The sequence below is a fragment of the Rhamphochromis sp. 'chilingali' genome, assembly GCF_963969265.1.
Source record: "Rhamphochromis sp. 'chilingali' genome assembly, chromosome: 19".
Classification (NCBI taxonomy): Eukaryota; Metazoa; Chordata; class Actinopteri; order Cichliformes; family Cichlidae; genus Rhamphochromis; species Rhamphochromis sp. 'chilingali'.
In genome coordinates this window covers 317,003-329,988 of record NC_137946.1, presented here as the reverse complement: position 1 = coordinate 329,988, position 12,986 = coordinate 317,003, and the positions used below count along the sequence as shown (strand labels likewise).

Here is a 12,986-nt window from a genome sequence, read left to right as displayed (position 1 = left end):
TCCCGCACAATGACCTGGAAAAGCTCATCCATGCCTTTGTAACGTCAAGACTAGATTACTGTAATTCACTTTATTATGGTCTCCACTCTACCCTTTTACATAGATTACAGACAGTCCAGAATGCCGCTGCACGCATTCTAACTAAAACTAAGAAGTTTGCTCACATCACTCCTGTCCTTGCTGATCTGCACTGGTTGCCTGTGAAATTTCGTATTCAATTCAAAATTCTGTTGTTTACTTTTAAAATTACTAATAACACAGGGCCAAGTTATCTTAAGGAACTCTTAAATTCATATCTTCCTACGAGGGCCTTAAGATCTTCCTCACAGTTATTGTTGGTTCAGCCCAGATCTCGCTTGAAGTCTAGAGGTGATCGAGCGTTTGCTCTAGCTGCACCTGAGCTGTGGAACAATCTCCCGATTGGCATCCGGGCGTCTGATTCTATTCAATCTTTTAAATCACGGCTTAAAACATATTTGTTTGAACTTGCTTTTTCTACTAGTTAAATTCTCGCCTCGCTTCTAGTGAGTTATTCTATTAATGTGTCTGGTTGTTTTGCGTTGTCCTGCGCTGTCAATGTTTTCTATCACTGTGTTTGATGGTACAGCTTTACTCTGCTATAGCTGTGTGCTATAGTTTATTCTTATTAGTGGTCTTTACCTGTGAACATAATCTCACACTTATATGACTCTGACGTTATAGTGCTAATTATTTTATTATTTTATTGTTGCGTTGTCTATGTTCTCTATCACTGTGTATGATGGTACAGTTCTACTTTGCTATAGCTGTGTGCTATAGATTATTCCTATTAGTGGTTTTTACCTGTGAACATAATCCCACACTTATATGACTCCGATGTTTTAGTGTAAATCATTTTATTGTTTTATTGTTTTATGTAAAGCACTTTGGCATGCCCCTGGCTTTTAATGTGCTCTATAAATAAAGATTGTTGTTGTTGTTGTTGTTTCTCTTTACGACACGACCTGTCTTGCGGCTTGTACCAAGTTTTGCAGGGCATTTTGTTCCCATGTCTGGATTGATCCTCACAAAGAACCTTTTAACGGAAAAAAGGCTGCTTTAATTTCAAAATTAAAACATACATTACAGCAATCACCTATATGTTTCTGCAACTGTAGTCAAGCTATCACATATATTTCATTCTTAAATGGTGTAAGCTTTAATGGTGTAAAGTATTTACCTCTGTATCATCTCCAGTGTGATGGACGCTGACTCCTGATACTCAAGGTTGAAAACGTAGTATGACGCAAAGAAGACAGCAAGGGTGCTGGCAAAGTCATGCATGTGCTCAGGCTCATAAAATACCGTGCCCTCCAAACTGATCATCCAGCGGCTTGCAGACTTGAAATTATTCGCTAAAAACAGACAAGAGTCCAATAAGACAATGTGCTCACCCTTACAAATAAGGTTTCCACAAGAATGCTGGATAGCAGGCCTCACACTGTACAAAAATAGAATCCACACGGTTTGCTGCTATTTCTCTTATTATTTATTATGTAATGAAAATTATGATCAATTACAGGAAAAAACTGCCTAATGTTTTGGCATTTTGGCCTGTGCTGAAATGTTAGGCTGTTTTTTCCCGTTGGTCATTGTGTATAATAAATAATAAGAGAAACAGCAGCAAACTGTGTGGATTCTATTTTTATACAATATAAAACAGACAAACCCCTGTTAAGTAAGTTGTTGTGGGTACAAATACCACAATAATTACATAGATTTTTTACAAAAATATTACAAGAGGATTGAAACTATTTACTTACCAAGCGCTATTACCCTTGGTGTGATGAGTAAGGTCATCTCTCTCTCAACAGACATCTTGGTGGAAAAAGCCTTTAAAACACAAAAGGAACTGATTTGAATGATGATACCCAAAATCATTGAAATATTTTTCCTTTGTTTATGTTGACAGTATCAGACAGAAAGTTTTTTGCCACACTCCTTAACCTCACATGGTTTACTGAGACTATCATTCCCTGAGTATTTAAACTGTGTGATCGACCTGTTTAGTTGTGCATAAGTGAAATGCTTTTCCTGTTTCACTAAATGACTGATGTACAATGCCAAGTCATTAGAGACTACACCTTCAAATAAATCATGACCCAAACATGGGGGAAGCCCAGTGCAGACATGAAAAATATTTCAGAGAATTGAAAGGTGAGTCAAACTTTACCCCCTGTACCATGTCTTGGTCAGTGGTGGATAGCTGTTGTACACTCTCCTTGTGACCAGTGATGGTTCTTTTTGGACCAAGCTTTAGTGGTGTCTTTTCAAAGTCTGTCCTTTCAATCAAGCAGTATCTACAAAAATGCGTACTACAACTGAAGTTTTCAGTGAAACCACCTAAGCAGTGTGAACCAAGATTATCTCCACAAATGGAAATCAAGGCCGCTTTGAGGGTATTTCCATCATCTGTCTCAATCACTGTATCTTCTAGATCTTTAAGGTCTGTGATAATACTTGAGAAAACTTTCTCCTGACCAAATGTCTTGAAGTCCCTTTCTCTGCACAGCATCACCAACTGCATGGGATCAACTGAAGAGCGATTGTGTGGCTGGACCTCAACTAGACTCATGTAAACCCCCAAAACTTTATGACCCAAGAGGATTCACAACCTCAAATCCATCCTGGTAGAGGATGATGGACAATGAAGAAGGATTGTCTTTTAACAGAGCATTTTCTTTTACATTTCTTCCATCTGCCACATCCTCTACAACCATGTTGGAAGAGGTATGATCTTTGGATTGGTGATATTGCTCTTTAACACTTGACTGTCTAAGGAGGGATTTTAATGTCTCTTTGATGGAAATGTACTGGCAAAAGCATTCCTTTCCAGCAGCATCACTTCCCAGATAAATCTGGGTGGGTTCAACATAGTCAAAATACTGCTTGTAAAATGTTCTCCTTGTTTTGTCAGATCTGAGTATTCCTTTGTTGTATATTGTGAAGACATCCTCTTTAGAGAGATTTTGAATAATCATTTCTATCTCAGTTTGTGGTATGTCTAGCTCAGAAAGCTTGCCCTTCAACTTGTCAAAAACATCTGACATAGAAGTGCTATGGACATGCTGAAATCCATCAAGAATACACTGTATTGTGCTCGCTGGCAACAGCATCTTGGCTTGCATTTTCAGGTAGAAAAGAGCCAAATTATGTAAAAATGTCTCTTGTTGAGAGAGAAAGCAATCTACAGTGTTTGCATGGCATTAAAGATAAAGATGTAGCAGAGGCAGCAGCGTACTAGATGGTGATGGAGGAAGTGAGGAGGAGTAAAACTGCACCATCACTGACTTGGGTTCAGATCTTGTACTTTTCTCATGGTCTCCCCTCATACATAGAAAGGTCTATTTTTGTAATTTTGCCTCTGTACATCTTCACATTAAATCAAAAAGTCAAGGTGAGATTAAAGTACACACTTTGTTTTTATTTTGTTCAGCACTTTTGCAATCACAATTATGATCCGAATGTGATGTCGTACTAAACACTTTTTCCAAGATGAGCTCTATAAATTCTCTCTAGGCTCCTCTTGTTTGTGTGTTAGTTTTATCTGTTTATTTATTCATTTCTATCAGTATTATTTCTCTTATTTCAGCATATGTGTAATATAACAATGTCTAGCCAAAGGCACACAGAGAAAGATCCAGGAGAAGGGGGGCCATCAGTACTGAAGACCTGAACCCAAATACGACTGTTGCTTCACCCTCTGCATCTTCTCTAGCTCCTCTCTCAGCTCTTGGTATTTCTCCAGATTCTTGTGTTTCTTCTCCCTTCTTCTCACTTGTAATCGCAACATCTATTACCAAGGCCATCTTCCTCTGCTTGTCCACTACTTACTATGTCCAATTGGTAAGTTACCACCAGTTTGTCTGTCTGTATCAGGAAGTTCCACAGACTCGGTCATTCTTCACCACCCTTGGGGGCGTCTCCCATTTTGACCTCGGGACTTCCAGGCCATACTCTGCACAGATGTTTCTGTACACTATGCTGGCCACTTGGTTATGGCGTTCCATGTATGCCCTGCCTGCTAGCATCTTGCACCCTGGAGAGAGTTTTGAAAATGATTTTATACTTGTAGTCTGTAATATCTATTAGACCTTATATAGATGTAATATCACATTCTTGTATAATAATTGTATAAATTGCAGGTCACAGCAGCACACAGAAGGTCCAGTTTATTTATAGCACATTTCCAAACAGTCCATGATGCAGAAAGGGCTTAACGATGTAAAATGATAATAAAATAAATAAAATCCACAACAATGAGGCAGTAAAATGTAGAAAAACACACAAGTAACTAAAATAAGTGATTAAAAAAATCTAAAACAACAACTAAGGCTGTTAAAACCAAAATGTTTAGGTCAACGTGCGTTAGCAGCCAGACCATAAAAATGTGATTTTAGTGACGATTTCAAATGTTTGTGCAGATCTGGGCATCTGCACTCGTCCGCAGCTCTGCTTGTGATTAGCTGCAGGAGTAGCAGCAGGACGCACAGACAGGAAGACATCAAGGAAGCAGCACGCTGACGAGCAGACAGGTCAGCAGACGCGAGACTTTGCGCTCGGATGAAGGGCGATGCTGACTGTGGCGTGCAGTTGAGGTGCGGCTCCGGGTCTCGCTGTAGTCGCGGTAGAGTCCTCCCCTGCTTGGATTTGTCCTTGGAGGGATGTCGGCTTCTCATCAGATCAGTCTGTTCGTGGGTAAGCTTTGCTTTAAATGTCATACAGTGCAGTGTGTGTGTGTGTGTGTGTGTGTGTGTGTACTGCGGGTTCTTGCTGCACTCCCACACAGCTTTGAAAAAGTTTTCGCGGTACTGTTTGAAAAGAAGCTTTGAAAAGCACCTCTGTGGATTAATGTGCACATACAAGATAAGGGCATAAATACCTCAGTACAGTAGACACCGCACAGACTGCTTGTCAAATGACAAAGGAAGATTGTTTTATGAAGGACAGAATTATTCCCGTTTATATTATTAGAGAAATAGAATAAAAGCCTGCACCTGAGCTGTGGTTTCACCTGCAGACAGAGTAAGACCAGTGTTCTTCCACAGGATATATGTGTGTGTGTGTCAGTGCTCATGTTGATAAAAACATTGGACAGCAGTGTTGTTGATGGAGTTTTTACCGTCACAGTACTCACTGCCCACATTCAGCTGACTGCCATTTTGTGCCAAGAGGAATTTGTCACACATTTCCAGATGGACAGTCTTTTGAACATCACGAGCACCGTTACTCTCCGTGCTCTGAACCTTTCTCACTTTATGTCCTTGTTTCTCTGCCTGTTCTGTGTTAGGCAAGCAAAGAAGACAAAACGATGGATTGAAGTTTGGAATTAGGTGCTGATTCCATCCTGATTTACCTTCATAGTGTGTAGGGTGTGTGTAGCTATTTATGTGCAAATTTCACATTATGACAGAAATGCCTAAGACTTACCAAGCATGTTAGCATTTATTGAGAAATATGAAGGTGGAGTAAACAGAGCTGCTGCAGGTTCTGCTGACCATTACTGTTTTAGAAAACAAGTCCCACACGAGAGAGAAACAGCACCACCATTGGTATGCTTGTCTGTGGGTGATGAGACACTTCATTACTTGCATTATGGGAAAATGTTAGACGAGCCACAGCAAGCACAGCTTGTTGTACTTCATCAGCTTGTCGTGCAGCTAAGTAAATGTGATGGAGCCACCATGACACATCAGTTTGTTTGTGCACTGACACCATATCTGATTATGTGGGTCATGTAGTAGTATTCAATTTAGGATTCAGTACAGTTGAAGTATGAAGATTGCTAAAAGCTGTCTGTAAACCAGCTCTCGCCCTCATCAGTCCTCAAAAAGAATTCATCTCTTTCAGTTTGAGTGGGTTAGGGTTTTAGTGTACTTTCTCTTTGAGCTTTAGGAAACTCACCTCTTTGCCTCCTGTTGAGTACTGAGAACTATCGACCTCCTTGCTTACATTGAGCTGATTTGCACAAACAGTGAGTTCGGCCTTATTCCTCTGCTTGTGTCTGGATAAAGAGATCAGCAGTGGCAGGCCAAAGGCTCTGTTAAGAGTGGAGATGATAGACGTTAGGGTGTGATGTGTTGCAGCATTCTGTCCTCAAATCTGTGGCAGCTGCCCTCCCTCGTCTCCTTTTCTTCTTGTTGAGTGTCTCAGCAGTGTGTGTCATCGGTGACTTTGACAGCCAAAAGACTCAAATAGGCCAATAGCTTTGGATTTGTTGTTCTTTGGGATGTGGGGAGCAGTGCACTCCCTCCGCCCGCAACGATGCACATGCCATCTCTTCTTTCCATCACTCCAGATTCACCTTAGGACTTCAGTGTGCATCTCGCTCAGACACTCGTCATGTTTGATAATCAGAGTAGAATCTCTGTACACTTAATGTCAGAGTGCCGAGTACAGAAGGCCTGTTTCACTCAGACTAAGGAGGTCAGGTGGCAGGAAGTGGCAGTTTTGTCTTGTTCATCCAGAACTGTGAGAAATGTGAGTAAAATGTATACCTTAAATACATCAATGTAAACTTTGTTTAGACTTGGCTCTAATCATCGCTCCATTCTTGATGCAACCATGAGTTTATGTGCCAGTACAGATCCAGTCGGTGGTGGACACACGGTCCTGCCTGGTGGAACTGATATGGGGCTGCATGCGTGTATGTAAACACTGAGTTTTAATTGGCTGTGTACAGCAGCAGGGATTGGTCCCCCTTCTGTCTGCAATAAAAGTTTGCACCACATGATAGTTTTTAATGAACTGATTTCTCACATTTATGAGTTTCCATCAGATTTCAGAGCACTGAATGAAAATGACAGTCACAGGTTTGTTTTCTTTTTTCTCACTTGTGGCCATTTTTCCAGTTCCAGTATTTAAACCTTCCCTGAATGGCTTTCAGAGTAATGATCATTCAGGGAAGGTTTAAAACCATGGAGAAGTCTTTTTATGGCTGTGGGTAGGGATGGGTATCGTTTACGTTTTATCCGATACCGGTGCCAAACTGGTACTTTTGAAACGGTGCCGGTGCTTAAACGGTGCTCAAACCGGTGCTTAAAGAATGGAGAACACAAAATTGGTCCAAAAACCTCTCATGTTCAGCTGTTTTTTTGTAAAAAGATAACAATGTTAGCCTTTTCTGCAGCTATGGGGCATATATGGTATCACTCTTGGCTGGAAGCAGTGCTTAAACAATGGAAAACACACAAACTTTGTCCAAAACCTCTCATGTTTAACTGTTTTCCACTTTTTCTTTGGTCATTTTAGCCTTTTTGGCCAGGGTGAAGGGAGTATCTGCCATCAAACAAGAAGACAGCCGCATGTAGCTATGATGGTGTTTGCTAGTTCACCTTACATGCATTAATGTAATAACGTGGTTAGCCTACTCAACGTAAATTACACACGAACAACATTAAGCTACTCACGCAGAGAAGAACGGCTGCTGCTGCATCATCATCCTCATCATTTCTGCTACACTGGCAGGGCTAGGGGCCAGGACTCTCCTCTTCGGGGTTTTTGGGGGATATTGCTAACTCCGGGTCAGATAACAGGCACTACACCCGCAGTAGATGCGCTCGGTGTGAGGTCTCGCAGCAAGCTATCAAATACGGCGCATTTCTCGGCTTTAAAAAAACGCTATGCGTCGCCAGGTGTTTCATCAGATTTGAGGTGTTACCTCCTTTGACAGTATCACAGTATCAGCTTAAAGCACTTGTTGCTGCTGAGTTTGCATATTTTGCTGTGAAGTACAACCAGACTTTGACCGCTTCGCCTTGGGCATTTTTAATCTGTAGCTCTGCCCTAAAAGAACGTACGTACCTGGACCCGCCTACTATCCTCAGAAACGTAAAATGATTGGCTAGAATCTAAAGTGTATCACAGCTCAGAAAAAAAAGCACCGAAATAAAGCACCGAAATGTGCGCTGCTTTTCGGTCTGGTTACTACTGTTTATGTCAGAACCGGTGCCATCATGGCACCGGATACCGGTACCCATCCCTAGCTATGGGTTTGATTTCCATCATTACAGATGGTTATACATTACACATGTATAACCATGTTATTGCACTGAGGACTGAGGTTACAATTCACTTCCAAAGTAATATTCCAATATTATTTCTCCACAGCCACATCGGAGTGGCTATAGGTCAGGAGGGTTTGGAAGGTTGTTCGATCCCTGACTGATCCCCAGTCTGCATGCCAAATAACCTCAGGCAAGATATTAAGCCTAAGTTGCTGTGCGATGCATCCATCAGAGTATGAATGTGTATGAATGTTAGTTAGTGAGCATTTAAAAAAATCATAGAAGAAACAGCTTGTATGAATGGGTGAATGTGGCATGTTGTATAGAGTGCTTTGAGTACTCTGGGAGAGTAGAAAAGCATCCATTTACCATTTACACCCACAGATTTAAACACTGTTCGGTCTGTGTGGACGTATTTTACAATTTCCAATAGAATACAAAGCAAAACCCTTTAGTGCGACCCAGACAGGTCACCAGTCTGCCACAGGGCTACACAGAGAGACCGACAACCATTTGAATTTAGAATCACCAGTTAACCTAACCCCACAAACCCCACAGTCTTTGGACTGCTCTGTAGCCTGACAGAGCAAACCACCATGCCACCAGTGAATTAAAGTGAAGCTACTGCTCATTTCCAACCCATGCCCCTTGTTGGGCTTTTACATCCATAGCTGAGGGCTCTGCCTCCAATTCTGGAAACTAGGAACAATAAATAAGGCTCCACTTTTAGGGCAAAGTGCTCTTAAGTACAGTAATGAATTATTTGTAAGTGAGGAGAAGATTTTAAAAGCATTTTTTCACATTCAAGGGTGGCCAGTGAATAGAAGCTAATATGTTATTAAGGACTTAGAGCAGTCAGGATGTTTGATATGCATCTTACAGGCCATATGAAAACATATAGAAATGAGCCTGAACTTATTGATACAGTTTTTAAAGGCAGATATAATGATTTTATTTTTGTCTGAATTTATATACAGAGAATTACAAATAGACAGTCTTCTGTATTTCCTTAAGCCATCTCCCCCAACCAGTCGCAGCAGATGGCCGCCCCTCCCTGAGTCTGGTTCTGCTGGAGCTTTTCTTCCCCTTAAGAGAAAGGTTTTTCTGCCCACTGTAATGTATTGCCTACTCATAGTTCATCTGATTGCTGGGGGTTTCTCTGTATCATTGTGGAGAGACTGTTGTTGTGATTTAGTGCTACATAAGTCAAATCAAATCAAATCACTTTTATTGTCACATCACATGTGCAGGTACTCTGGTACAGCACATGCGAGTGAAATTCTTGTGTGCAAGCTCCACAAGCAACAGAGGTGTGTAAAAATACAATACCGTAAGAACAAGCAAAATATAAAAATGGGTAAATCTGAGAATTATATGAATAAACATATGTAAAATATAAGAGTGTATGCACATTACTGAATGTGTGTACTAAATATGTATATCTACGTGTGTGTGTGTGTGTGTGTGTGTACATATTTTAAAAATGAAATAGACTAAACAATAAAATAAAATATACAGAGGTTGGCAGTTGGGAATGTGCAAAACAAGTGGCATTTATATACAGTGTGGAGTGCATAATGTTGAAGTTCTGGTAAGTGAGGGTGAGGTGACTATGAAGTGTTCAGCAGTCTGATGGCCTGGTGGAAGAAGCTGTCTCTCAGTCTGCTGGTTCGGGACCGGATGCTGCAGAACCTCCTTCCTGATGGAAGCAGTCTGAACAGTTTATGGCTGGGGTGACTGGACTCCTTCATGATCCTCCCCACTTTCCTCAGGCACCGCTTCCTGTAGATGTCCTGGAGGGAGGGAAGCTCACCTCCAATTATCCGTTCAGAACACTACTCTCTGGAGAGCTTTGCGGTTGTAAGCGGTGCTGTTGCCGTACCAGGTGGTGACGCATCCAGTGAGGATGCTCTCAATGGCACAGCGATAGAAGGTCCTGAGGATGCGGGGGCTCATGCCGAATCTTTTCAGTCTCCTGAGGAAGAAGAGGTGCTGCTGCGCCTCTGCGTAGTGTCGTCCGCAAACTTCACAATGATGCTGGAGTTGTTAGTGGCTGTGCAGTCGTAGGTGTAGAGTGAGTACAGGAGAGGGCTCAGTACACACCCCTGTGAATGAATGAATGAATGAATGAATGAATGAATGAATGAATGCTTTATTGGCCATATGCAGGTTGCCCCACAGAGGAATAGGACCCCTGTGGAGCACCAGTGTTCAGTGTGACGGGGGATGAGGTGATGCTGCCCAGTCTGACCACTTGGCGTCTGTCAGACAGGAAGCTAAGGATCCAGCTGCAGAGGGAGCTGCTCAGTCCTAGATCCTGCAGTTTCCTGTCCAGCTTCGAGGGAACGATGGTATTGAATGCTGAGCTGTAATCTACAAACAGCATCCTCACATACGTGTCTCTCTTCTCCAGGTGTGACAGGGCAGTGTGTAGTGTCAGGGCTATGGCATCATCAGTGGACCTGTTGTGGCGGTATGCAAACTGTAGAGGGTCCAGTGAGTTGGGTAGTGCAGAGCAGATGAAGTCCCTGACCAGCTTCTCGAAGCATTTGCTTACGATGGGGGTCAGGGCTACAGGTCGCCAGTCGTTCAATGAGGAGATGGTGGAGGATTTGGGTACAGGGACGATGGTGGCCAAATTGAAGCAGGCTGGGACTACAGACAGAGAGAGGGAAAGGTTGAAGATGTGTGTAAACACTCCAGCCAGCTGAGCCGCGCATGACCTGAGGACGCGGCCGGGAATCCCGTCCGGACCAGTAGCTTTGCGTCTGTTCACCTTCCTGAAGCACCTCCGCACATCCTCCTCAGACACAGTGTGCGCACTGACGTCATCCGCGGTGCGCACACTGTCCGGTCTCATGGTGTTCGCTGTGTCGAATCTAGCGTAGAATACGTTTAATCAATCAATCAATCAATCAATCAATCAATCTTTATTTATAAAGCACAAAGTGCTTTACATAGTTAAAAGCAGCCCACCCCACCCTCCAACTCACTCCCCACACTCTCAATACACATATATCCCCCCACCCCCACCCACACACACATACACACACGCGCACACTTAAAGAGTAAAAATTGGGCTGGGCTCGCATGAGCCAAGTGAGGAAACATTATAACAGAGAGCCGTCTGCACCAGGAGCCGGTCACAGACCGCAGCCTCCGGGCTGGGCACACAGCAGGAGGGAGGCCAAGGAGCCCCCCAACCAGGCTGAGAGGACCCCAGAGACCCAGCAGCCACGGTCAATAACAGCCCCGGTGCAGAGAGCGCCCTCCGAGGAAACACTGGAGATATGACGCAATACGATATATACAGGGTAAAATGATAAAATAAATAAGAACAGGATACAATATAAATATAAATATAAATAGAGTAAGAAGATTAAAAAATGAATAAGAATAAAATCAAAAAATATTAGGTAAATCCTAAATTAATAATAGAATAACAGGATAGAATAAATAAGCATAAAAAATAAATAAACGCTAAGTAAAAGCTAAATTAAAAAGGTGGGTCTTGAGCCTGTTCTTAAAAACATGTACGTTCTCTGCGGCCCTGAGCTCCTCCGGCAGGCTGTTCCACAGACGAGGACCATACCACTGAAAAGCTGCCTCTCCGTGAGTATGTGTCCTGACTTTAGGGACAATCAAAAGGCCAGCACCAGAGGACCTCAGGGTCCGCGAGGGTTCGTATGGTAAAAGCAGATCTGAGAGATAAGAAGGCCCAAGACCATTAAGACATTTAATGGTTTAGATCCTCACACAGAGAGGCCGTGGTCTGCGGTGTGCTGGTTTTCCCTCTAAAGTCTGCGATCGTGTTTAGTCCCTGCCACATACTCCGAGGGTTGTCAAACTGTTGCTCCACCCTGTCCCTGTACTCACGTTTGGCTGCTTTTATCGTCTTCCGGAGTTGGTAATGTGCGTGTTTGTAGTCCGATGTGTTCGCGGAGGCAAAAACGGTGCTCCGTGCCGCCAGTGCTGTGCGAACATCTCTGTTAATCCACGGTTTTTGATTTGGGAAGGATTTAACTGTTCTGGATGGGACGACATCTTCCACGCATTTCCTGATAAATCCGCAGACTGAGTCTGTGTACTCATCGATGTCATTAGCAGCCACGTGAAACATTTGCCAGTCCTCGTGATCAAAACAGTCCCACAGCGTGAACTCTGATTGGTCCGATCAATGGTGCACTGCTCTCAGGGTTGGAGCTTCCTGTTTCAGCTTCTGCCTGTAGGCGGGCAGGAGCAGGATTGAGCGGTGACCTGATTGGCCGAACGGGGCGTGGGTGAGGGCTTTGTACGCATCCCGGAAAGAGGTGTAGCAGTGGTCAAGTAGCCGGTCTCCACGAGTGTTGAAATGGATGGTGAAAAACCTGAAGAAAGTTGGTGAGACTTTCTTCAGGTTTCCCTTATTAAAGTCCCCGGTCGTGATAAACGCTGCCTCTGGGTGTGCGGTTTCCTCACTGCTGATCGCGCTGTACAGTTCCCTGAGTGCTCGGTCAGTGTCGGCTTGTGGGGGAATGTAAACAGCCGTAATAATCACTGCTGTAAATTCCCTCGGTAGCCAGAATGGCCGGCACTTAATCATCAGGCACTCCAGGTCCGGTGAGCAGAAGGATTTTACCGGGTGCACGTTCGCATAATCACACCAGCTGTTGTTGATCATGAAACACACCGCCGCCTCTGCTTTTCCCAGTAAGCTCCTGTGACCTGTCCGCGCGATGCACGGAGAACCCCGGTAGTTGTATTGCGGAGTCCGGTACCTTGTCCGATAGCCAGGTTTCTGTGAGGCAGATCACGCAGCAGTCCCGCATCTCTCGCTGGAATGAGATCCGTGCCCGAAGCTCGCACAGCTTGTTCTCCAGAGACTGCACATTAGCCAGTAATAAACTGGGTAACGGTGGTCTGTTAGTGCGCCGTCTCAGTCGAACCAGAACGCCAGATCTTCTCCCTCTGCGTCGGCGTTTG

At 43.5% G+C, this 12,986-nt stretch overlaps 1 protein-coding gene across 1 annotated transcript in view; it reads left to right on the top strand.

Moving 5' to 3' along the window:
- Positions 1 to 4,581: 4,581 nt before the first annotated feature.
- The window catches only part of LOC308387529 (CXADR-like membrane protein), a gene marked incomplete at its 5' end in the record, with an annotated part of 116,014 nt that continues 107,609 nt past the window's right edge, over positions 4,582 to 12,986 (top strand). Inside the window, 2 exon segments of the mRNA XM_080867632.1 lie at positions 4,582 to 4,674; positions 4,680 to 4,716. Of these exon segments, the coding sequence (XP_080723758.1) occupies positions 4,582 to 4,674; positions 4,680 to 4,716 (130 nt within the window).